The 25183-nt window shown below is 40.2% G+C and overlaps 1 protein-coding gene across 9 annotated transcripts in view; it reads right to left on the bottom strand.

The window, feature by feature from the left end:
- PDE1C (phosphodiesterase 1C) overlaps positions 1-25183 on the bottom strand; it is a 306686-nt gene that overhangs the window by 142991 nt on the left and 138512 nt on the right. For 2 of the 9 annotated variants that reach the window (XM_052692644.1, XM_052692643.1), the window contains exons 3-4: positions 17402-17428; positions 327-389 (exon numbers count right to left, since the gene is read on the bottom strand). The exons of 6 other annotated variants lie outside the window; for them this stretch is intronic. In XM_052692644.1, the coding sequence (XP_052548604.1) occupies positions 327-389; positions 17402-17428 (90 nt within the window). The remainder of the gene's footprint in view (positions 1-326; positions 390-17401; positions 17429-25183) is intronic. One more of the 9 variants, XM_052692646.1, reaches the window with a different exon arrangement.

The raw sequence follows: 25183 nt of genomic DNA, 5'->3' as shown, positions 1-25183 counted from the left end.
GTCACGTACACGGAACTGGAGCTCATGTTCTTACAGTTTTCTTGCTCACTCCTAATTGCAACCTATGGGAGGAGCGGTGGGAGTCCCAGGGAAGGATGGAAAGAAAGAAAGATAGATGAAGAGACTTCCCAAGAAAGCGTAAGTGGGAAATGTTGTTCAAACTGAAATCAGCAGTAATTTGCTTGAGAACCAGAATTTAGCCTGCTTATTTCCTTCTCTTCAAAGTCAGATGGGCAGCCTCGTGTCAAAAAGCTAAGAAAAATGCTGTCACCCTGCCTTTGCCTGGCCCCATCCCCCTCCATGCCCACACACACGCAGTGACTGACCGTATGTGAATTATCAGACTGTGGAGTCGCTCAAATGTGACCACCGTTTCCCACAACAAGCTCCTGAAATAAAGAAAATCCATCAGCTCCTCTCACCGTGCTTTTCTGCAGGGCAACAACAACAACAAAAGCCAGAAGTCTTGGCTGCTGTTAGGCAGGCTAGAACGGCAATGTTGTGTTTTTTAAGCTACAACAAATAACTCTCAAGGAGTTGACTGCAAGCTTTTAAATGTCCTTCTGCATCTGGATTAGAAAAAAAAAGTATTTTAAGCACTCTGTGAAGTTTCCTTGAAGGTCTGACCATTCACTCTTAACATTGTAAAACTCCCTCTTTAAAATCTGAAGGAAGTTTAATTTCTTCTTTTCCATAAATAATACCTTTTAAAGATTTATGCCTGTGTGGAATGAGTTCAGTATTTTAAGTGAGTATAAATACTTGTTCATAATCCGAGAAGTGCCAAACAACAACATATTTTCCCTCAAATTTATTTATGTTACATAGCATTAGGACTAAGTGAAAAACATCCAGAGAGACTTATTTGCATGACATTTTACTAGACTACCAGTAGATGGAGGAGATTTACATATGCACACGTATATATATATATTTGCTTATCAGGTGAGAAAAGACTAATCAAATATTTTTAATTATTAAAAATAAATAAAAATCAAGGGAAAAGTGATCTATCAAATTTAGCAAAGTGTTTAGCTGATGTTCAGAGGTACATTATATCAAAAGTGAATTTCAGGTCATTTGAAGAAGCTTCAATGGAGCAGCAAACCTGCTGCTGATTATCCCCAAACTAACAAAAAAGAGGATTGGAATGTTAAACATAACAAACAAAGCCAAGGATAAATACGAGTTTAGGCAAGGTCATACTAACTAAAATGCAACACTTCCTTGCAAATGTATTTTTCCAGAAAGGGCAACTTCCCTTCTGCAAGGTCTGTAGCTTATTATTCTCTATGATGATTCACACTGCACAATAACATTCCTATTTGAAAAACAGAACCAGTGTAATTTTAAAACAAGCACATATTTCCATCCAGGACACCGTAAGTTCAAGTAGACGAGCTGTTTGAGCCTTTGAAGATCTCTGTAGTTGCTTTGTCTGATAATCTACTCCGTTGTCTAGGTTCTCCTTTTCCATTACTGCTGTACCCTCTTGATAGGATACCAATATCCCACCACTGGATCTTTATAAGACTCCCTCCGCAGCCTGTGGTGTATGTTCAGTCCTTGCCAAAGTCAAAAAGCAGGCAAGAATAACAACAATAGTAATAATGGAACTATTCAGCTGTGCTGGCAAAGTTTCAAAACTCAGCTTCCCAAATAGTATAGCTTGGGAAGCAGTGATAAGGCCCAGGCAGCAAACAGATGCTAAACAAATGGCTCAGGAATGACAACATGAAGTGACAATTCAAGCTAACTTGAGATTATTTTATCTCTCTGTACTGTGAAAAATAATACGTCACTGCTGTTATTAGTAAGTGACAGAATGAGGTGCTGTGGTCTCCCATGCAAGAATAAGTAGTTCAGAGAAAACAAATTTGTTGCATTGGACATGTTATTTGCACAGGTTTCTTCCATTTCTTACCAAGGATAGTGTTAATCAGCTAGAGGTTTTGAGTATTCACCAAGCTAAATCCATAGCAGGAAAAAAAAAAAACAAAAAACAGGCCATGTGCTGTCTGCAAAACAAGCTTTAGTGTGGTTTAGAAACGCTCTGCGTGAAGGAGGACTGTTAGCTCATTCCAAGGACAAGATGGAAAACAGCCTTAAGGTATCTTCAGTCACAACCATTAGTTTCACTGAGGACTAAATAAATAATGAGAACATTTCTAAGAAGGTGTCCTGCAAGATTTCTCACACTTGCTGTGCAAAGAAGCTACCAGGAGATAACTCTATGTGGACCCAGTTCCAGTCTAGTCCCACAGCTACATTTAGACCTGATACATTACCACTGCACACTTCCCCCTAACAGGTCTGCTTCAAAGACACCCACGTTTAAGAGTGAATCACTTCTAGCTGGAAGAGCATTCAAACAGCAGTCACTCATCTGCTTGGTCATTCTTTCGCTTTGTGAGACTGGTGGTTAACGTTGCCAAAGAGGTGTCCTTGGAGATGGAAGGTTCTTGCCTTTCCCAATATATTTTTGCCACTATTTCCTCACATTAACTTAGAAGAGCCCTCCGTAAAAAACAGACCATAGCACTGAAGGTAAGTTGGAATAAAATCATTTTTAAAAACAAATATATAAGTATATATATATATATATATATGTATGTATATATTTAAAGTTAAAATATTTTAAACCTTTGAAGCAGACAGAACACATCACATCTCCATGTGTGAGCAAGCCAAGACTACTTCTGTGTTTCTTCTTGCATTGCAAAGTCCTCTACAAAGACTTTTAAACATACCCACACAGATGTCTCTATAGCTTGGTTGTTCCACAAAACACAATTTTTGGCTGTTTTTCAGCCTGAATTTACACTGTGACATTGGTGACAGTCAGTCACCTACACATCCCTATGCTTGAAGTGCCCTCAGCATTCAAGGCAACCAGTTGGTAATGCGAGGCTTAAAGAAGACCCCCACGCTTCTGAAGGCAGAGGTTATGAGGCTTTGTGAAACAACATGGGATGCCTACACGTCAATAACTACGTCAAGTCCTCTGTCTGAGGACTGTGTCACATCAATTGCTGGAGATGGGAGGTATGCTTCCAGACCCTTTGGATTCGATGCACCTAACACATGTGATGCTGGTTCTTCTCGTCAAGTCATAAGTTCTCTACTTCTCAGTGAGTCCAACTCCAGTTTCACAAGAAAACTAGCAACCTGCATTGTTCAAGAGAAATACTCATGGGGTAGGGAAACATGGCTGAACTGAAACAGCGATTATTAAATTCCTGCTACACAGTTATGGCTGTTCAAGTGCCTTCTTCCTCAAAATGTTTGTTAGACATCTTATCAGAAGAGTCGTGCCTAACAGTACAATTAGACTGACTTCACTGACGTTTTTCCTCTTTCTTTTAATACAAATTCAGTGGCAACTGAAAGACTCAAAAATGCAGATGTCATTTTTTAGTGTATTGAAAATACATAATTTCTAAATTTTAGTAATTTTCTTTCCAATCAAAAATATAAAATTCTCGTGTTTCTCACTGAGTTCATGCTTTCCTTTATATTCTATACCTGTTCTTCTAGTTGAGATCCTTCTACAGAAACCTATCATATGCTCATAAAACATGATGTTTGGGGAACAAGTCTGCAATTCTGTCAAAGATTTGCTGTACCTGTGTGCATATGATGCTTTGAAGGAGGAAGGAATATCCTAATGACATCCTTTCAAACAACACCTCGCCAAAGAAATGTGAATTTGCTCTTATTACAGCAAAACAGTTTTCCAAGAATGGAAGGTTATATATATGCAGACATCTCAAGGAGCATGTCAGACAATGCTAGTCATTCTTTCCCATTTCCTCCAACACACGCAACTTCACCAGTTACAAGTCCCCCATCCACTCTCAATATACGGAAATCCAGATGTTACCCATTGAAATGTAAAGCTACAGAGACTGGAGACATTTTTTCCCACCCAGACCTTTTTCAGTTGCAACCACTGTGTGCAGGTCTACAGACACTGTGAAAGGCTTCTCACAGCTACCCATGCTTGCACCGCTGGATTAATAAGGAGCAACTCACAACTGTCCAGCTCCACATGGCACAGGAGTGCACTTTTTCTAGTGGTCAGCTACCTGCAGGTTCCAGACACCACTGAGATTTTTCTGTCATTTTTCAGCTGTCCAGAATCAGCCGCAAACCACTTGGGCCCCATCTCCAACTCCAACTCCTGCACAACTCTTCTATGAATGTTTTAATAATGTTTGAGCACTAAAGTATAATAAAGCTGCAATTCAGAAATATCTTCATATTTATTCTTTATACTACAATATATATGCCATATATATGTACGTTATATAATAACTACTATATATTTATACCTTCTAAGTGAAGGTTACAGGATAAACGATGATGAAGCGAATACAACTTTAATTATACTTTCCTTCCAAAATGTTTCAGTTCTAAATTCAGATTAGAGCAGTGTCAAGGCTATGCTGAATATAGGGCTGCATACTGCTCTATCCAGAGATAAAAAGATGAGAGCTGATGCTTATTGGCACTGGTCTCCCGTTGTTTTTCAAAGCATGGTGCTGGCCTGCTCATAAGATCACACAGAAGAATAACTGGGGTGCTGCACTCTCAGTATTCTCACCCAGCTAGAACAGGAGTGAAATGAAACTGTACTGAATACATGGGTTAGGAGTGCTTGTTACGAAAGCCCTGAGAAAAATGGGAGAGCATCTCTGCCATCACCATCACTCTGCCATTCAAGTTTGATCCCAAAAGAGTCAAAACCTTCATGTTTTTGACGATTTTCATCACAAAAAATGCTCTGCTTGAATCTGTTGTGTGGTCAGTTAATTCACATCTCACTTTAAAAAGAGGACAGCTGCATTTATTCTACGTATCCTCTCAGCTCCACTCTCACATCTTCAGTTTTCAGGTGTTTAACATGAGTTAGCTTCCTTCCCAGCCCTGAAGCTGAATGATTTCCAGTGCTGTGAATGCTGAGGACAGTGCCCTTCAGGCTTTGAAGGACAAGGCTCACACCTTTGGAAGCTGTAGCACTTGTCAGCCTTCCTACCACTCACCTTGGTAGCTTTAGGACAGGACAAGAAAGAAATTCATCTAACCCAGCATTTAGAATTTTCTGCTCATCAAAGGGCAGCATTTCTAGAGGTAGGAATGGAGATGCCGATCAGTGGTAACTGCTGTCACTTCAGTCCTTGATATCTTGAAGCTCTGTCGATAAACTCAAGTTCTTCGTGCCTCATGAGCATTAAAATTGATGCAGTAGTATGAATCTGAGCAGGTAGTTCTCCGTTTTTTGTTAGTGCAGAAACTAAACAGAAGATGTGTTTGTCATCACAATCTGAAAACGTTCACCATATCACCGGGGGGAAAAGAATATGTATCGCAACTGAAATCTGTAAGAAAGCTGAGCTATTTCTATAGCTTAGTCAGTCTAAAGAGAAATTAACAAGCTGTTGCTTTTCAGAGAATAAACACTACAAGAAGGCACTGATTTTCTTTTCAAAACAAACCTACTCGTGGCAAAAGATGCTGGACTGACAATAGCTTAGGAGATCCTACTCATTTATCTGTATGCAACAGTCAGCATTCATAATGCAAATTTTTCTTTCATTGCCATGTTGTAGCCTTTACCACATGAACACGCACCAGCAGAAGTAGAACATCAGCTTAGTCTGTGCTCATTCCTTGAGCATTCAACATGTTTCATGTCCGTACGGGCTTAACCAGCTTCTGCAATGCCAACCATTTATTTCACAAAACCACAAGACATAAATCAGAAAACCACTGTTGATCTGGGCCATGGTTTCCACTCACTCCTGCAGCAGGTAGGGGACAAGTATTTCTGTCCTGAATGCAAGGCAAAACTGGGTAAGTTCTTAGTGTACAATCACTAAGTACTGCCAAAATTTAAGTGTTATTAGGTATGGTATGAGATTACTAAGGAAAAAAAAAATTCTATGTGGATCAGCATCTCTCACTTTTTCTTTCTTTCTTCTACTTGTTTTACTGGTGTTTGTTTTTGTTGTTGTTATTGTTGCTTGTTTTTTATGCGCATTCTGCTGTGAATTTTCCCAGGAAGAACAAGCAAGAACCACTTTCATCCTATGTATTCATTACTATTAACATCTCTGACCATGAAAAGCAACACCATGAGGTAGATGTAAACAGCTGCGTTACACAGTACAGCAAGTCTACTGAAAGCTTTCTGCACTGCATGAAGCATCTCTTCTTACACCAAACTTAAAGGAACAGACTTTTATTTTTGCCCCCATTTAAGACATCCTAGTGAATAAAGTAGTAAAAAAAAAAAAAAAATACCCTGAAAACATGTTTTATGTAAACGTTAGTTTAAAAAATGTTCCAAAGGTATGTAGCTTAATTGTATGCACAGCTAAATGTGAACACGTTGCAAAGGAGCACAGAAATAAGATGTTTGTACAAGACCAATAACCTGAGAAATAAATCATGAAATCATGATCTAACTACACCACTTCTATTATGTTCAGACAACAGGTTTTTTTTATATCTTAAGGTAAAGCTGTAGCTAGGTGAGAGGAAGTGTAGGTTTAAGTAGCTTACGGATCTGTAAGATTATTAGGAGTAAGCAGCTGTATGGAAAAAAGCACAAACCCAAAAGGATTTCTGACCAGGCACTGGAAATCCAGATTTCCAAAGTCCTGTCCCTACATTTTGCTGAAAAACAAACAAACGAGCAACAACAAAAACCCAAACAACAAAAATGTGCCTCTTTACTACAACTGGGAAAGGAAAAAAAAATCTTTGGAAATGGTCATGTACAACTTTATTCCTGAGAGCTTGAGATCAAGACCAATCTCAAACTGGGTGCATCTCACATGCGTATTCTACATACACATGTCCATCTGTCTGTACAGCCAAGCACATAAACATCTCCAAGTGTAGTCAAACAACGAATCCACACAGTAAACTGAGCTGTAAACAGCTCAAATATTTTTATGAAGCCTTTGAGAAGCACAGTATGTGCAGGTAAGTGCAGAACAACTGGATGTTTCTACTAGAAAATCTCCACACCAGGAGAATAATTGTTCCTGTGCAAAATTAGTCTGGCATCATCATCCACAGGAGTATAACATTAACTCACATGGAAAAATACACATTCTGAAGCAGGGTCTACATCTCTTCTGACTCATCAGCAAATGGATAGGATTGGTGGAAGGTGATGCAAACAGCCATTAACTACAGAGAATTGCTCTGTGGTGCTGCTCTACACACACTTTGACTCAGTTTACAAGTTAAGGAGCGGAGCAAATAACATATAATAAGTATATTAATGTGTGATTCTTTTTCAAACTAATGCATGCAGGAAGGAAGACCAAGTTCTTTGCTACTGCTTAAGGCTTATTTCCCATTTTTTGTGTTAACACTTGGAAGCCAGCCCGTCAAAATACATCACTGGGTATGTTCCCCTGTGCCTGCAGGGATGGCACGACACAGCAGGGAGCTGCCAATGTTTTCACAACAGGCTCTTGGAGATGTTTTCACCTTAATGTGGGATAAGTACTTTGGTCCAGAGGAGTGTTATATCCACCTAAATAAGACATAAAAATCTGGATGACTTCTTCACCTATCGTTTCACTAAAATACTGTACGTCAGTTATAATCTCAAAACAGGCAGGACAACAGGCAAGCAAAATGCATTTGAGGGGGAAAATCATTCATAAATCTTGGATAATCCACTGAGAATTTGCTAATGCAAACACAGAGCTTAATCAGTAGAAATCAAAAAGGAAGACTCTGGTGCGGCAATGAGGAAAGAGGGTTTATAGCTTTCCCGTATTTGATAAGATGATAAAACTTCTTAGTTGTTCCAGTGTAATCCACATTAAAAGTGAGAAATTTCTCCAGAGAAAAAAGTCACACTGCTAGGAGATGGCTGATTTCCTCCTGGGACAAATTATCTCACCAAAGATGCCTCATCCACTGCGTTTGATAGCTGTAACAAACTGCCTTAGGATTCCCTCTGTCATTCGCAAGGGAGATATGTGTCTAGTGAGAGATACTGAAGGCTGGAAGCTTTCAGGACTTCAGGACTTCAATTATTTTGCTCTCCCACAAAAGAATTCCCCACGTAAAAGCTCACTCCTACACCAACTGCCAAAATAATGTCAGCCATTAGCAAGTTTTTTCTTTCTCTCTCACTTTCCCCCACCTGCCACCAGTGTTGCCTTCTGGTCCGACCACTAAATTGAAGAGAGAGATTAAAACAATTCTTTACTGATTTTAATTGAATTTGAGACACAGCTTAGGCAAAGGGTCCTGAACTAGTCATGGAAACACTGCAACTTAGGATAATTTAAGCAACCACCTTTTGCAACTACCTAGAATATCGAAATCTAAAACTGCCTCAGAGTTGCTACAGCTCATGTATTATAATTGCTTAATGGGAAAATCAATTACCTATGCATTACTTAAAGCACTGGCTCAGAGGGGTCAACTTTTCAGCAGCTGCTGGGATTACTGGTTTGACCAGATAAAATTTGGCATTCAGAAAAAAGAAAAAAGAAAAAAAAAAAAAGAAAAAAAGATGTCTGTGTATATTGTTTTGTTTCTCCCTTCCTTGCTTTGGTATTTCTTAGGGTCATAGAATGGCCTGGGTTGAAAAGATCATCTGGTTTCAACCCCCTGCTGTGTGCAGGTCGCCAACCAGCAGCCCAGGCTGCCCAGAGCCACATCCAGCCTGGCCTTGAATGCCTGCAGGGATGGGGCATCTACAGCCTCCTTGGGCAACCTGTGCCAGTGATCCTTGCCTAGGAACTCCTGGATATTCAACCGAAGGGCAAAGTGCGACAGCCTAGATGCAGCAAGTGGCAGTGAATTCCCAAATGTTAGGGTTTCCCACTTGTTTCTTGAGCTCTCCCTTAGAAAAAAAAAGGTTTAAGAGAGACAAAACTATTTCAGGTGGTGAGTGTTAGTGGAAGATCAGAGTCATACAGAGATTCAGGACTAATGTTTTTCTTATTTATGCAGTGAATTAGGAAAAAAACTGCACACTTAGGAAAGAAGGATGAGGAGGGACAAAGGAATCGGAAATGGCAGGTAGGGAAAAGAAAGAGTGGAGAGAAATGTTTTAACACTTGTGTTAACAAGAAATAGAACATCTGCACTAGCATCTGAAAAAAAACTGTTCTGGTTTTAGGGCGCAAATAAGAAGGAAAGGACAGAAAGAGATACTCCATAGAGCAGCCTCTGCCTTTGCTAACAGTTATGCCAAGCTCCATCAAAAGAAGGCCCTTTCTGAGCAGCACCAACTGTTTTCATCCAGACTTGGGAAAAGTCTGTTCAGCCATAGAGGAATTGTGTGAGTAGCAATCATCCTAGTTTCCTCTCTCTTATGCTACCAACATGAACACCAAAGTTAACTAAGGGGGTTAAACTGGCTTCCATGCATCAAATCTGAGTAATTCACTTCCAGGGGGCTAAAATAAAATAAAATATCAACTGTATTTTATGGAAAGATCATGTGTAATAAACAACAATATAGGGCTCAGCCGAATTCTTCATTATGTTTTATTATCCTTTTTATACAAATCACAGGAAAAGAACTTTCTCTTAGATCCCTTCACCATATTCTAATCTAACCATTTGAATATGCTTTAGTAAAATAGCTGAGATGAGCTAAAATCGAAATGTACACTTACTGGTAGCAGTGTACCAGAAAGTAGAACAACATTTCATGCAAGTAAAGAACGAAACTGCAAAACCCCAAATTAAAAAGCAAATCACTTCAGTGTAGCTAAAAATAAGTCAGTGTAAAGAGTTCTGGATATCACTGAAAGCCAAATTAACCCAATGGGAAGGTGTCAGGAGCCTGGGCTTATTTTCTCCTATGAGGCTTTCCAAATTCATATGTGCACTATCTTGTTTGGCTCCAATGGTAGAAATAGAAGTGCCAAAGCAACATGAGGCTGTAGTGCATCTTATCTGTCTCACCTATTTTTAGACTGTTAATCACCTGGGTGCCTCACTAGTGAAAAACCTATCTCCAGCAGGTTGTTTTTGTGTTGGCTTTTGTTTTTGTTTTGTCTTTCCAAAACAAAGCCTAGAAAAGGAGAAGAAACAAGACTGCTTCTGTTCCGTCTATTTCCCCAGGACTCGATGAGGAAAACTTGTCAGGCACTAGGAATTTTAAAAAAGAAAGCATCTATACTTTTCAAAGTCATTTCACGCCAATTTTACTCTACCAAAACGGGAACAAATATTATAAAATTACTAATAACTTCCTCCAAAATGTTATAGATATTCTGGTTTCCTTTCATCTACGGAAGAGTAACACGAATGCATTGCCAGGATCCAGCAAAACACATGATCTGAAGCAATTCTGTACAGGCTCTGTAAAACCTGAAGCTAGATGATACCAGTTATGAAAATCAGTTTCATATACAGAGAGAGAACCAATGCAAAAGCAGATGTGTGTTATCAGCTCTGCTGAAATGACAACGAAGTCTGTGACCCAAGCATGAACACATTCAGGAAAAACCTTGATGCAGTGTTTTTGTTATGAAGGACACTTGTCAGCACAGTATTTCAGTAGCAACAGCTACACTTGCCATGTTCAAATCTGGCAGAATCCATTCCTTCTCATGCAAGATGTGTTACTGTTAAAATAAATTCCATACAACCAATAATTTTTGGATGTATAATAAATCAGCTGGAAAAACTATGCTTGATATAGTAAATATTTTAATAGTCATTAATCATTAAGATCTTGCACTTATTGATAATTTTTTAACTGCAATATGAGATACGGCATAAAATAGATATTGATAAAATAACAGCAACATAAAACAGTAAGAAAGATTTCATTTAGTCATTCTCTTTAGTCATCACTATTTAGTCATTTTTCAGGACTGTTTTGAAATTACTCTTACTCTGGATAAAGAAGTCCCATTACTCTTGCCAAGAATCCAAAATTTATATCTTCCTCTATCATCACCTTAAGCCATCATATTAAGAAACAGCTGTTACATTTTGTGTAGAAAAACTCAGCAAGATTTCAAGAGCAAGAAATAAATGTGTCTGTATGGAGTCCGATCTCAATGCACCTTCCAGTTCTCATAAGAGGGAAATGGGAGAAGGTAAAAAAGAGGGAGAGTATGTAAAAATGAGGGTCATCTTTAAAGTTTTCTTCTGACACAAAGTTCTAGGAGAAAAAAAGCTGGAGTTTTCTTCCCCACTCAAAGTGATGTTTCTCTGCACGCAGCCAAGTAAAATCAGCTTCCCCCATGAAGGAAAGCCCAACCAGCACTTAGCTTGCGCCACCATTTGTTTATTCACAGCTGTGCAACGCTGCCGCAATGACTGCGCTGAAACTACATTAAAAGATCATTCACACTGCAAAGTCAAGCACCCAGAATGCTAGGAAATATCAAATTAAGGTTGGCAGTGACACTTTAAATTGGCCATTCATGTGCAAATTAATTACAAGCTTTACTTAAATACCATTTTCAATCTTTTTCCCAGTGCACCTATGATTCTGCGCTGCACTCAGTAAACAACATTCGTCAGTACCTTTTTTTAGTGGATTTAAACATTCATTAAATTTAACAGAATTAGTTCCACTTGTAATATTACAGAAGTGAGTTAGTCTCCGTTTGCAAACTGCCCAGCAGCAATGAATTGAAAAATTAACATCAGTTTCCCCAAAATGGAGAGTTTCAAGAAGTCCAGCTGAAGCAACAGCAGTGAGATGAGGAGTTCTCAGTAGCCAAAAACACTTGCACTTTCACAGAGAATTTTGACATATTTGGTTGTACATCTGCATGTGCATGCTACTGATTAGGCTATCAACCTTTAATGCATCCTATATATATATATAGTATTGGAGACAATCCAGCAATAAAGAAAAACTAAGCTAAGCATATTATAATTACTTGTAAGGCTTAAGGAATTAGGGGAATTTTTATTATTGGTAATTAAGATAACATTGCAAGGTCAATAGATAAGCTATGAAAAGTAAGTGGTGTCAGAATTAAGTCCTATACAACTAAATATATTGTCAAATTGAGAGAGATGCTGAATTGCAAATTTTAACCAAGGACACGCTGCTGTCCTAAAGCATTGGGAACACGAAGAGACAATCTCCAGAGGTCCTCTCCAGTCTACATTATTTGATGGTTCTCTATCAATAGCACTGACAACAGTCTCCATATGTAATGTTTTATGTATATAAAACAACGAGCTTTCAGAGAGCACCAATGCTTTCTTCTCTTTAGTCTGTTTCAGAAGCACTGAAGGACAAGACTGACACCAGTGCAGTTTTCTGCATATGGTAAAGCTATAGGATTTGTCCCTGAGTGAATGCTTTACCTACAGACTACCTGGAATGCAAATTGCAAGGCTAGCAGTTTACCAGCATTGTGAAGTAAGCCAAAAAAGACAGTGGATTATTTTCCTCCAAAGTGAATGTCCTGAAGACACTTGTCTGCTAAAGCTACACACTAACATATATATATCACTTAAAAAAACCCGTTTTTTTAAAGAAGGGTGTTCACATTAACATTCTTTCCCCTGAGTGTGTTAACTAAATGCCAGAGCAAACTGGAACCGAGAAGCACGTGCACAGTGGAGAAAGAAAAGGAAAATGTGGGAAAGAGATGAGAAAGAACAGTTTATGTGTTTACTGCCTGATTGCACAACGAAGAAACAGCAAAATCCCTCTGAAAATTAGGGAATTTTGATGGTCCAACTGCATGGTTTGTGTCACAAATTGAGCTTTTTTAATAATGGCACAATCTTGTTTCTAAAGACATCATTAGTGTTTTGGAAGGCCTTTTAAGATGCTTCTTTCAGTGGCACAGCCCCATTTCAAAGGCATTTTGGTTACCTTTCCTTTTCTATTATTTCATATATGGCACTAATAGGGAGTTAGAGGGAAAAAAAATACATTCATTCATGGTGGACGGATAAAATACTGGGAGTCTTCACTTAGTTTTTATATAAAATGAGTTAACTTTAAGAGAAGCATTTGCATCTTAAAGAAAAATTAAACTGTACAGTTAACCAACATGTAGCTAAACCAAAACACAACAGACACAGTTCTGTGTTCCTGGCTGAGTGCACATGCATTAGTGCAAATTACTGGGGGCTGCAACTAGATGGTATTTGAAATTCCTTCCAACTCAAGCTATTCTATGATCATAATGGCAAAGTGTCTTCTAACACAGGATCATTCATTTGACAAATCTTGAGAAGATATACAGGACTTCAGTGAGTCCTTAGAAGTGCTAAACTGACTGCTGGCTGAACTTAAGGTCATAGAATTGCAAAACCATTTGAGTTGGAAAGGACTCTTACAGGTCATCTAGTTCAATTCTCCTGCAATGAACCAGTAAACCTACAGCTCAGAGCCCCATCCAGCCTGACCTTGAAAGTCTCCAGGGACAGGGCAACCACTGCCTCTCTGGGTAACCTGTCCCAGCACTTCCCTGCCCTTACTGTAAAAAACTTTTTCTTATACCCAATCTACATCTCTCCCCTCTTATACATAGATCTCTCTGAAACTGACGCTCCTATTTATTTCCATGGAAGATACAACAGCTACAAAGAGCACAATAACACTACTTGACAGAGCAAATTCTCAGCTACAAAACACTATTTTTCAACAGTCATCCCTATCAGCTATGCATGTTTTGCCAGCAAATCTGTATCTTTCTAATTTAGAAACAAGGATGTTATGGAGAGCCATGTCAAAGGCCTCACTGAAATCCAGAGAGATGGCACCAGTATCTCTTCCCTTCTCCTCTGATGCAAGTACACGATGACAGAACACCACACAGTTGGTCAGGCAGGACCAACTTTTGGTGAAGCTATGCTGGATGTCCCATATCACCTCCCTCTCTTCCATGTGCCTTAGCATAGCTTCCAGGTGGATCTGCTCCATCATCTCCCCCAGCCCTGAGGTCAGGTGGACAGGTTGGTACTTCCCTGGGTCATCCTTTCTACCTATCTTAAAAATCAGTGTTATATTGCCTTTTTTCCAGTCGTCAGGGACTTCACCTGACTGCTGTGACTTTTTAAATATCACTGAGAGTGGCGTGGTGACATTACCCAATTCCCTCAGGACTGTGGGAGACCCACAGACTTATGAATATTCGTTAATAGGAGCCTGATCTTTGCTTACAGCAGGAAGGACATTGCTTCCCCATTCCCCACCTTCTGACCCACCTGCTTCAGGGGTGTATGAAGAGCAGTTGACAATGAGGCAAAAAAGGCAAAAAAGTTGTTGAGTACCTCAGCCTTTTCCTTGTTGTTACCAGCCTGCCTGTACCTCTCTGTTGGAGGTACACCCTCTTATGGGACTATCCTTTTCTTATTGATATACCTGCAGAAGCCTTTTTTGTCCTCCTTTGCACCTCTTGACAAATTCAATTCCAGCTGGGCTTTGGCCTTCCTCAGTTCAGCCATGTCAGCCTCTTGCCTTCCTTTCCTGACTTCCTACACCTGGAGATGGAGAGCTCTAGTGGACAAAGGAAAGCTTCCTTCAAGATCCGCCAGCTCTGTTCCGCTCACTTGTCTTTGAGGACAGTTTTTCACAAGATTTTGTTGAGTAACTCCCTTAAGACCTAGAGGTTGGCTTTCCTAAAATTTAGTGTCCTGATTTTACTGTTTGTCTGTTCCATATTCTTTAGGATTGTGAACTCCACCATTGCACAATCATTACAGAACAGGCAGCCTGCAATCCTGATGTCACCGATCAGTTCGTTCGCACTGGTGAGTAACAGGTCCAATACTGCATCCCCCTTGGTGGGGCTCTCTATTACTTTGCACAATAATTTTCTCCTCCATGCATTCCAGGAGCCTCCTGGATTGCCTACAGATGGCTGAACTGCTTTTCCAGCAGATAACTTCATCAGAGGAGATTAAGCTAAACTAAGAAGGGATTGCAAAGGGATCCTGAGAGGTTCACTTCTTGCTCATCTCCCAGTGAACAGAAGGCAGTGAGCAACTCCCACAGGCATCCCACAGCTCTGTGCTTTTGGGTTGCTGGGAGTCTCAGCAGTCACACAGAACATGACCAAGGTTTCAGGTGCTCCAGAAAAAGCAGAAGCAATGCAGGACCTGGGAATTCACAAAAGCTTCTGCTTTCTGTCTGCTCTCCCTCTTGCTGACACCCTCTGCAAGCTACTATTGCCTAAGCTACCCACTCATCACTTACCCAAGGTGAGTGAGATGGAAGAATGATAGATGACCTGAGTTCTCATTAAATATCTTGCTTCTCCAACATTGCTGTGATTAATCAGTATCACAGTTCACTGGTTCAGCTGCAATTACTAGGTGGAGACTAATAAAATTAGGGTCGTCTAGACAGCTGTGAAACTTCCAACTTTATGAGGAAAATCATATCAATACATTATTGTTACAAAAGCATTTAAGTCAACTCAATTAGGGGAATTAGGAATGATCAATGCACGAGTCAGTGTCTGTTATTTCCAATTACAATTTTAGTGTGGCTCAGACTTCATTTGGGCTCTTTCTCACAACTTTTCTTGCACAACTTCCTTCTCAACAAGGAACTCAGGGAAAACTGTTTCTTTACACTGCTGGGTATGGAAGAGCATTCCTCTTGCATAGTCAAGTGCTGTTTACTACCACTTTTGCATCATTATGTGATTACTGACGACATTCCCCAAAGAGAAATGGAGAAGATGCAAAAGCAACAATGGGACAGTTTTGCTTGAGCTGCCAGTAGCCCTCCAGAGCCTGGTAAAATATGAATCACAGAGATGCTTCCAAAAAAACTGTAACAAAGGAAAAAGAAGAAAATCCCACAACAGATAAATGTGGGAATTGAAAGTAGAGACCTGTGCCAAGTCATAAGTTGATGTGTATTTCTGGAATTACCATCTCGGAGAGATGCTACTCTATGCCAGCCTTTTGATGCACAGCTACCCTGCCACCTCCTTTTCCAGACATCACGCTTCTGCATCAGTTGGCAATAAATGCAAACTGTCCATCTGGTGGGGAAAGCTTACCCTTGTGATGGTATGCTTAAATAGATTGCCATTTCAGATGCATTTATCTGCACTATGTCACTGATACAAGATTGTAGGAGCTGGTAACTATCTTCTGAGGTTGCAGACACTCTCCCATACAAAAGAGATGCTGAACACAAGCTTCTCTGATACTCAGGCTGTATACACAGAAAATACATCCAAATAAAACATGACACTGGACAACACAAGCAGTGCAGGACACAAGCAGCAATCATTCATTCTGGAAGACATTTCAGGCCCAGCATAAATCCTCTTGCAGCAGCTCCACACCTCTGGCCACAGACATCTTCATAATTAACATCCATGGAACAGCAAGGAAAACATGGAGCAAAAGTGGAGCTGTGTGCAGAAGTAGTGTCAGCTCCAATTGCAGAAGAACATCTAGAAAAACCTGCACCTTGTCTCTACTGTGCTTCTCACTCTATGCAACACCCACCTGCACAGTTGAGCACATAAACCTCTGAATAAGCCTTTTCCACTGACCTGTCACAACTCAAGGACACGACATCAGTGACTCATGCCACCACAGTGCCATCTCTCTTGGCTGTGACTCAAGCATATCAACAGCCTATCCCACCACTGTTGCATGGGGTGGTCATCTGAAGCACAAGGCAACAGCGAAGCTGCCAGCATCCAGCACCACACAACGGGGAAGGGGATGCTCAGTAGAGCTGCAGGGTTTAGTCTTCAGGAAGCACTCTGCAGGAGTCTCAAATTCAGTTAAAGTCGACACAAACTAAAGATGCTCAGCATGTCATGAGACTAACCCACCAATTAATGCTCCAGATGTGGAGGAGGAATCAGCTCAGCCCCAAAAACCTGGGCTGTAGAGAGCGTGGTCTGACGAAACCAAGCATAAGGCTCCCAGGAAGGAAAAACAAATCTGCCAAAGAACCCCATTAGTCCTCCCTCCTGCAAGGAGGCAGTCAGTTAACGGAATCAGGGAGCTGTAATAGGGCATTTTAACTGACAAGATGCTGCTACCCTTCAGTCTCCTGCAAAGGCACAGATCATTAGCAACACTACAAGCCAACAATCCATTTTTTTATTACAGGATGAGTAAGTGATAGGAGTTAGGACCAGCAGATCGTGCAGAAGGAACACAGTGACGTTTATCAAGGTTTGACCTTCAAGGGCAAATATTTTTGTCTTCACTCAGGGAGATCTTCCACCAACATCACAGAGGAGGACTATCACTAGCACCAGAGGGAATGCGGAGCAGCAGTGCAAGATTGGCCTTCAAATAGGGCAACAATCCATGGAATGGCATTTCATTGGGAACAAAACCAATCTTGTAACAGGAAATCCTCCTTCAAACCCCCTAACAAAAAAGAGACAGATAACTCACAAATACCTTCCATACCTCTGTGATTTAGTCTTACCTTTGCGATGTTTTCTTGTATTTTCTCCTGCAGGAAAAGAACAAAACACAACTGAGATAAGAAAGCTCAACTGGTGAGGATGAGAAAAGGAGACTGTCAGTGATAGGGGCAATTATGGATGATACTTATGCCATAAGATGATTCCAAAATTAATGCAGCTATCTCCAGCTAAATTCAGCATCTGTTGCATTTAACTGCAGCAGAAAGAGGAGTGAGTTTGCCTGTGTGTGTCTTGCCCTTTTATTTAAGAAAGTGTCACAGCAGCTGGAAAGGAATCAGTTACTACTAAACAGCACGTGACAGGAACCACCTTCTCATGCTGAGGTGTACTTTTTGTGTCTCCATACAGCACAGAAATGCGGTCTGATATGTGGAGAGCCCACTGTATTATAATAATGGTGATGTGATGCATCAGATACATTGCTGTGCTCAATTAGTGCAAAGCTATAGTGATTTTACAGCAGCTCTGTTCTGGAAAGAAAGCCCAGGTCCTCACAAGTTCTATTCTCTGCCAAATGCATGTACGTCAGGATCTAAGTGAGCTGTGCCCAGGACCAGAAATGGCAAGGACAGCAGGATGCTAACAACCTAACAACCCCACCTTTCCACTGCATCAGTTGTGGTGAAGGCTGCAAGCTTTTCTCTTCTTAGCAAGGTGTGTTTGTTCTCTACAGGCAGTGGCACAAGGTGTCAACATCCAATCAGAAATCTTGCTGTGTGACCATACAGTCAGCTGCAGAGGTATTTCTGCAGTGTACTTTGAAAGTCAGCTCATTATCTTGCAACACTGCATTCAATGTCTTCATACAGCGCTTGGCAAAGCAGGGCACTGATCTCACTTGAGTTCTTCCATGCTTTTCTAAGTTAAACTGAAACTAGTGAGCTCTAAACTTCACAAGCAGCGATGGTAACACAGTGAGGACTACAATGAAGAATGCAAAATTGACATCCTGCTGCTCAGCAAGACACGATGAGGTGGTCCCTGCCTTCTGAATATGTAGTAATGGTGTTGTGTTGTAAGCATCCAAATCTACTTCCTCATTTCTGATAGTACTGCAGACAGAATATTGTCTAAGTCACAGGATCAGCATACCCAAACAAGGGGTATTCTTTCTTAAAAATAGGGGGAAAAAATTACATTTAAAAAAAAAAAAAAGAGTGCTGTTTTATACTTAAGATAGTGTATACTGGCTGTCAAATTTTTCCTTCAATATTACTTTTAAAAATAGCACTCAAGCACTGCTTCTGATCACGCCAGAACCATAAATTAAGCCCTAGATATTTACTTTAGAAAGATTTTTGAATATTTTATTTATACTTGTACATATGAAGAATTATTTATTTAAATTTGAGGCAATGCAGAAGAGTAAAATAACAAACACAGCAGCATCAAGTCTAGCTTACTGACGTTAACGATGCTGATGTACACAATCAGAAACCCATTTGGGCCCATCTGATTCTAAGGGAAATTTTCATTTTAATTACAAAAGGATGAATAACAGAAACTTTGTCCTGCAGAGTTCTAATTTGGAAGTTGTATTCCATCAGAAATATTCTGACCAGCACAGAACTTCACTAAAACTTCTTGCAGAAAGAAGCTGCTGAAAAATCGGCTTGCCTGGCCATTCAAATCCAGGTTGATTACAGTATCTTCTTCCAACGAAATCCAAAGGTTTTATTCAGAATTTTATTTCTCCTACATCAATACAACATATTAAATCTAAAAATTAAGTTATTTACTAGCCATGTATTTCCCCTTTAAGTATATCATGGTGTGTTGAAGAACTATCAGAACTAATTTTTCCCTTTATTGGCTCGTGACTTTCACACGATTTTGTAAAGTCTTCCTCTTTGTGAAGTCAGCCTTCACATTCCAGCAAAAATACTGGTAATAATCTCCTGATTGACTAAAGGTTTCTTGCAAAGAGGTGGCCCAGCCTTAGGGTGCTGCTTGCATTTAAGTAAAGCATCATTTTTCTTATCAGTTACACCTTTAACCTTATTTTCAAGAATATTTTTACTGCTCTGGAAAACCATACTAGGAAGAAAGCATTTGCCTAGTCACAGCTTTAATATACATTTATATTATTAAATTATACATTTTTATTATTGATTTGTACTGTTGTTTCCACACCTGCAGTCCAACTACAGTCAAGGTTTATGTGTACTGAGTTGGTGACCACATTTACAGGCACTGAATTTGCTTGTTTCAGTTGAAGGAAGAGAACGTGACTAAAGGAATTTCTACTGTTATTTTCCACATCACTACTACATGCATTTGCTTTGGAAAGAAATTAGTAGCTGCATCCATACTTCTGCTGACATCTAGCAAAACGTTTACTGTACACCTGAACTTCCAGAATTTCAAAAAGAAAAAATTCTACACCACTATTCACCAACAATATTAAGTGATTATGTTGTCAAAGTTAGGCTGTTTTCAAAAACAGTCTTCAGTTTGCTTTGAAAAAGTAGACAGTGTTGACATGATCTACCTGCTTTAAGAGTGCAAGCCACCGCTTGCACCCATCTTCCATGAAATAAGGTCGCTGCAAAAATTAAAGTAGAAGGTGCCTCTTTTCATACCACAATCAGCATCAACAGGTGGTTGCAACCAGCCACTGAATATGAGTTAACATGGCGGGGTGAGTTGTTGGTTTTTTGTTGGTGTGACAAGTTACCCTGGTTCATCTCTCCATGAGGAGACTATGCAAGGAGGAACTGAGAAACTAAATTGACTTTGGGAAGAATCTGGAGCCAGATGCATCTTCCACATGGGTGGAACCAAGGGACACTTGATCTTCTGATATCAAAACCAAACTGACAGAAAAAATGAGCTTCCTGCACCTCTGGGCTACCCAGTGCTTGTGCCTGCATGAGACTGGGGGACATTATCGAATCTTTTCAAGTTCTGTTTCTTTTCTCACTGTACACACGCTGTGCTAGAAGAATTACCACATCCATTCAACTCACGTTTTCTGACATGGAATGTATTACTCATAGGTCCAAGATATTTTTTTTTTCTCATGCTGAAGAGAATGAAGAGGTGACTCTATAGAGGTCCTCTATTACTAGTATAAACTAGGTATAACTTCACTGAACCTCATGCAATTGCATCTGCACAAGCCTAGTACCAAGTGCAAACCAGTATTCATACAAGTAGGCTGCTGGAGTCTAATGAAAGTGAACCCAGTGAGAGTTGTAACATCTGTTCCTTAACAAGAAAAAAAAAAAAAGTGGTGGGGAGAACACAACTTCTGGCAGAAATGAGATGAAGACAAAAAGAGTTGAGGCTTCAATTTCAGTACCTGCTTTTCTAGAGATGAATGAATCTTTTGTATTGTAACATTCTGGTGAGACATAAAATTAGGACTGATGCCTACGACCACACTTTGGAAAGTAAGCAACTAGATGTAGATAGCTAAAGCTACATGAGCAGCCAACTTCCATTGAAACAAACACGCAAAATGTATGTGCTATCATTCTCATCAGCTTCTACATATCCTGCTCCCAGCATCATGTTTCCATCCCTGTCATGCAATGCTGCTGCACCCTTAGGCTTTCTTCAGCCTGAAAGGGGAATCTAATTCCCTCTAGATTCCTTTTCTGTTCTCTGCTAACTCTTTAGGGTTATGCTCTGTATAAATGTGGATTGTACATAAACTTAGCACAACAGCAGCTAACTGGAGCCCAAGTTGTTCCCTAAAGCCCCCGTAATTCCTCCCTATCCAGGAGCCCATAGATGAAGAGAATTTAATACAACCACAAAAAAGTTTGAATTCTGTAAGGACCTCCTCAGAATTCTGCTGAGAGATGAGTTAATGTGATTAAGATGGTATGGAGAGGAGGGAGGGTGGAGGAGATGGAGAATTAAACAGCTCTGCCAACTGCTCTGTTTTTGCCCCATAATCACACACCTCAGCATATCAACTAGCTCGACGAATCGCTTGTTCACTCCTACACAGCCTCTGAAGAGAGACCTAAATCACATTTTTTACTCCTAACAGCAGCATGATTAAAATGGTGTTAGTCCATATTTATTCCATATTTATCCCACAGGGTTTGACAGTAATGGCAGACCTTCAGCACATGGAGTGAAACTTTGGTTGCTGCAGAAGTAAGTGAAGGACACTTGCCAAGCTTTGTCCATGGAAACTTACACAGAAATCTAAAAGTTAATGAGCACTGTGTTCAGACTAATGAGTTGTACCTGCTCTGGTAATATCTCTATGGGCTCACAGCCTCCAGGCCCATGATCAGCACCAGGACACTCGCTGTTAGTACTGGACTTACTAGCAGTGGTACATGCAAGTGAGAACAGGTGACACTTCATAGTTAATGTAATGCTGCTCATCTCAGTGGCCACAAGCATGTCCTTAGCCTGCTGAGATAGTCAAACTACTTAATTTTCCTTAGCCTTTCCTTTGGAAGCACAGAGATGAAGTCATTTCACCAGACTGAAACACGAAATTCTGGCAAGTCTTGCTCTTTCCTGCCAAACTGAGGCCCCTAATGTTAGAACAGGCATTTAAGATAACAGTGCTGAAAGTTTATTTTGTAGCTTAGCAAATAAACAATAAGATAAGCAATAAAATTTGGCTAAACAGAAGCAAGCCCTTCAGTTCAATCTAGAAGACCATTCCTGCTCTTTCATTACCACCACTGAATCTGCAGCCATGCTGGATGTCATTCCTCCCCTGCTGTTTTCCTTAGCAGCCAGCCACAATTCATTTTTACTGCTTTTCTCACCAGATCTGGCCCAGAACTCCCAAGGCTTCCTCCCTCTGGCCACATCTAGGCAGCAGAGAAAGACCAATTCCCAGCTCCTGAGTCCTGGTGCCTTCCCTGACCACACCACAGCAGTGCATTAGCCCATAACAGGGCCAGGCACCATCCCCTGAACATCACTGCCAAGGAGGAAAGGCTTGGGGCTCAGATAAAGCTACTTTTTTCAACTGATGGGATCACGTAAATTGAAAATCTTCTCTCCCAGCAGCTCAATATTCTGCAACATTCACTGCATTACAAATTATTCATCATCTTCACTGGATTAGTGATGCATTTGAGTTACGTTACCGAAGTCTATATTAATAACCATGTATAAACCAATTAACAAAATCCAAATCTCACAGCACAGACTATGGACTGGCATCTGTCAAAGCTCAGGATCTTATGGGAGCCCTGACCAGCACTCGTAAATATACTGAGAGTGCCAGACTTTGAAGGGGATGATGCCATCAACTGCTATTGGGTTTTTAATTCCCTAATTGAAACAGGAAGACCAGCTTTCCTGCTTTAATCACTCTCTAATAGATAACAACCATAATTTATTGTTTCTTCCACACACCCTGTTTAGCAAAATACTGCGCTAAGTTTAAAACAATACAATCACAGAGAATAATGACAACAGAGGAGAAGAAATCATAAAGTGAATGAGGAAAGAGATTTCAGCTGGTATTTGCAATGTGATGGGTGGTTTATGTGGGATTTTAAAAGACAAGTCATTTTAAATTGGACCCTGACCTACATGGGGACATAATGAAATCATGAGAGGATGAGGCAGTCATTTTTCTCCTTGTAGGTGAATTATAAGAGTCTGCGTGCTCTGAAGTATGGGCATGTGTGGTGTAACCATGCAATGGCAAGAAACATTCACAGCCTGAAATAGGTGCAACAATTTCAGAGGAAAGAGAGACAAGACCTTAAGTGGGAAAAGAGATGTACAGCCAGAACATAAATTGAACTTAAACTGATTAGTTTATCAAACTAAATAATGTATGTAAAAATAATCAAATGTCAACAAATACCCTCGCTGCTTCTGCACAAGAAAAATGCTATTTTGATATTTAGCTGATCTGACAGTTTTCACCAGTTCAGCTACTGAGTTTTCTAAACTGGGTAAACAAGTATTTCAAGAAAGTTCAGTTTCATTTCCAAAGAGGATTGAAGTTGCTAGGTCATAACAACTGCTCCTGCTCTTCTGCAACATTTTGCCTTGACAATGTTCTTACCTGCAGTTAAACAAAGTTTCCCACTTTCTCATTTGGGGTGTCATGTGTGTAATGATTCCATGTGAAGCATCACAGGACAGGAAATGTTTTTAAATTCTCCTTACAGAAAAGCCTCGCTGACAGTGCAAGCTGTGAGGACTTTGTTCTGCAATCAGCTCAAAGCAGTTGCAATCCTACCTCCAGCAATTCAGTACAGATTCAACAGAGCCTGAAGGCATCACCACTGGGGTTATACGGACATGGTCTGGGCAAAGTGACATCAGTGACAACTACATGCTATACCATATGCTCTTATGAGAGATGATGACCCTAAATTCAGTGCAGCTACCTCAGGCAGGAGGCTTGGGTAGGACCCCGTGCAGCTGTAACAACTGTGCTCAGATAACAGCATGCCAGAGGTGTGGCAGTTACAGGTATTTTATTTCCCACTGACATCGAGATGATCTGTCATAAATTGTCATTATTTTCTTGAGCTTCATTTTAATGAAGGACAACCATGGCTTGCTCATGCTTTGATAAAGAGTGCTGGTTGACAGAAGGGGCAAGCTAACTGCTGTGCATCTGTTTGTGACACAGTATGTATATCAAGTGTGGAGAAAATGAGGCAAAAGAAAAGTTTTCTTAATTGGTTTGCATTGAACAGTGTGTATATATGAAGGCTCAAAGGTTTCAGGCAAGACAGCCTGAGGCAGAGGGATCTGCAGGGAACAGTGGGAGCCCCGTGGGAACAGCTGAGCGCTCCAGCTTGTCACATCATGAGGTGTCAGCAAGGGCAAATCAGAAGGGCTAACTCAAATTCACTCCTGGAACCATCCTGGACAAGACAAGAACTATATTCTAATGTGCTGGTATCTCAACTACCAAAAAAAAAAAAAAAAGAAAGACAGTAAAAGTCTTCTGAAGGCTTCTAAAAATCTGGTTAAACTCATGTGGATTTTGTACAGAACCAGAACAGTTACTGTAAACTTGAAGCTCTTCTACTATTTTTACTCATGTTTCCATCACTCCTCATGTCAAAAACAAAGCAAGCAAACAAAAGCAATAATTAAAAAACAACAACAAAAAAACAAAACAAAACAAAACAAAAAAACCCAACACCTTGCCATTGTAGCTGGCATGGATTTAGCTGAGGAAAAACATTAAGTACAAAATTAAAATGGAGAAGGGGTCTTCTCAGTATCACTTTTGTTACAGACAAAAAAATAAAAACTAAAAAGATCAAGTCCCAACACTCTATGACCTTCACACAACTACTTTTTATCAAGACATTCCTACTTCATGTGACCAAGTGCTGTTTCCAGATGGCTGCTCCAAATGGCTGATGAAATAAACAAGGAAGATGACCCACAGAGCACAGGATGGGTGGTACTTCAACAAGCCTAACCACATCTCTCACTGCAAGAGACTAAGGCTCTTTTTGAACAATGGCATGGAAGGCAGGGAGGGAATTCCTCCCTGCTGCTCCGAGCATCGTGCTGCACACTGTGCTCACTGGGCAACGCCGACTTCAACAGCGGGATGCTGCTTCCTTCTCTTACTACAGTAACTCAAAAAAGGGAGCAGATATGCAATCTCTTCTGTGCATTCTCTGGTTGTATCCTAATTATTTTCCTACAAAAAGAACTGAAGGAACCAAGTCAGAACAGCAAGAAGTGTAAAAGGGGACAGCTGTTTGGAATAAGGTGAAATACCATTTTGCAGAGAACTTACAGTGTCAATATTGATGCATCCTATACGTTCAAAGCACATAATAGTTTAGCTTAAATTCCATTCC

Source organism: Tympanuchus pallidicinctus, unplaced genomic scaffold (assembly GCF_026119805.1).
Source record: "Tympanuchus pallidicinctus isolate F22 unplaced genomic scaffold, pur_lepc_1.0 scaffold3, whole genome shotgun sequence".
NCBI classification, from domain to species: Eukaryota; Metazoa; Chordata; class Aves; order Galliformes; family Phasianidae; genus Tympanuchus; species Tympanuchus pallidicinctus.
Note: the sequence above shows the minus strand (reverse complement) of the source record. Positions and strands in the feature narration are given on the sequence as shown.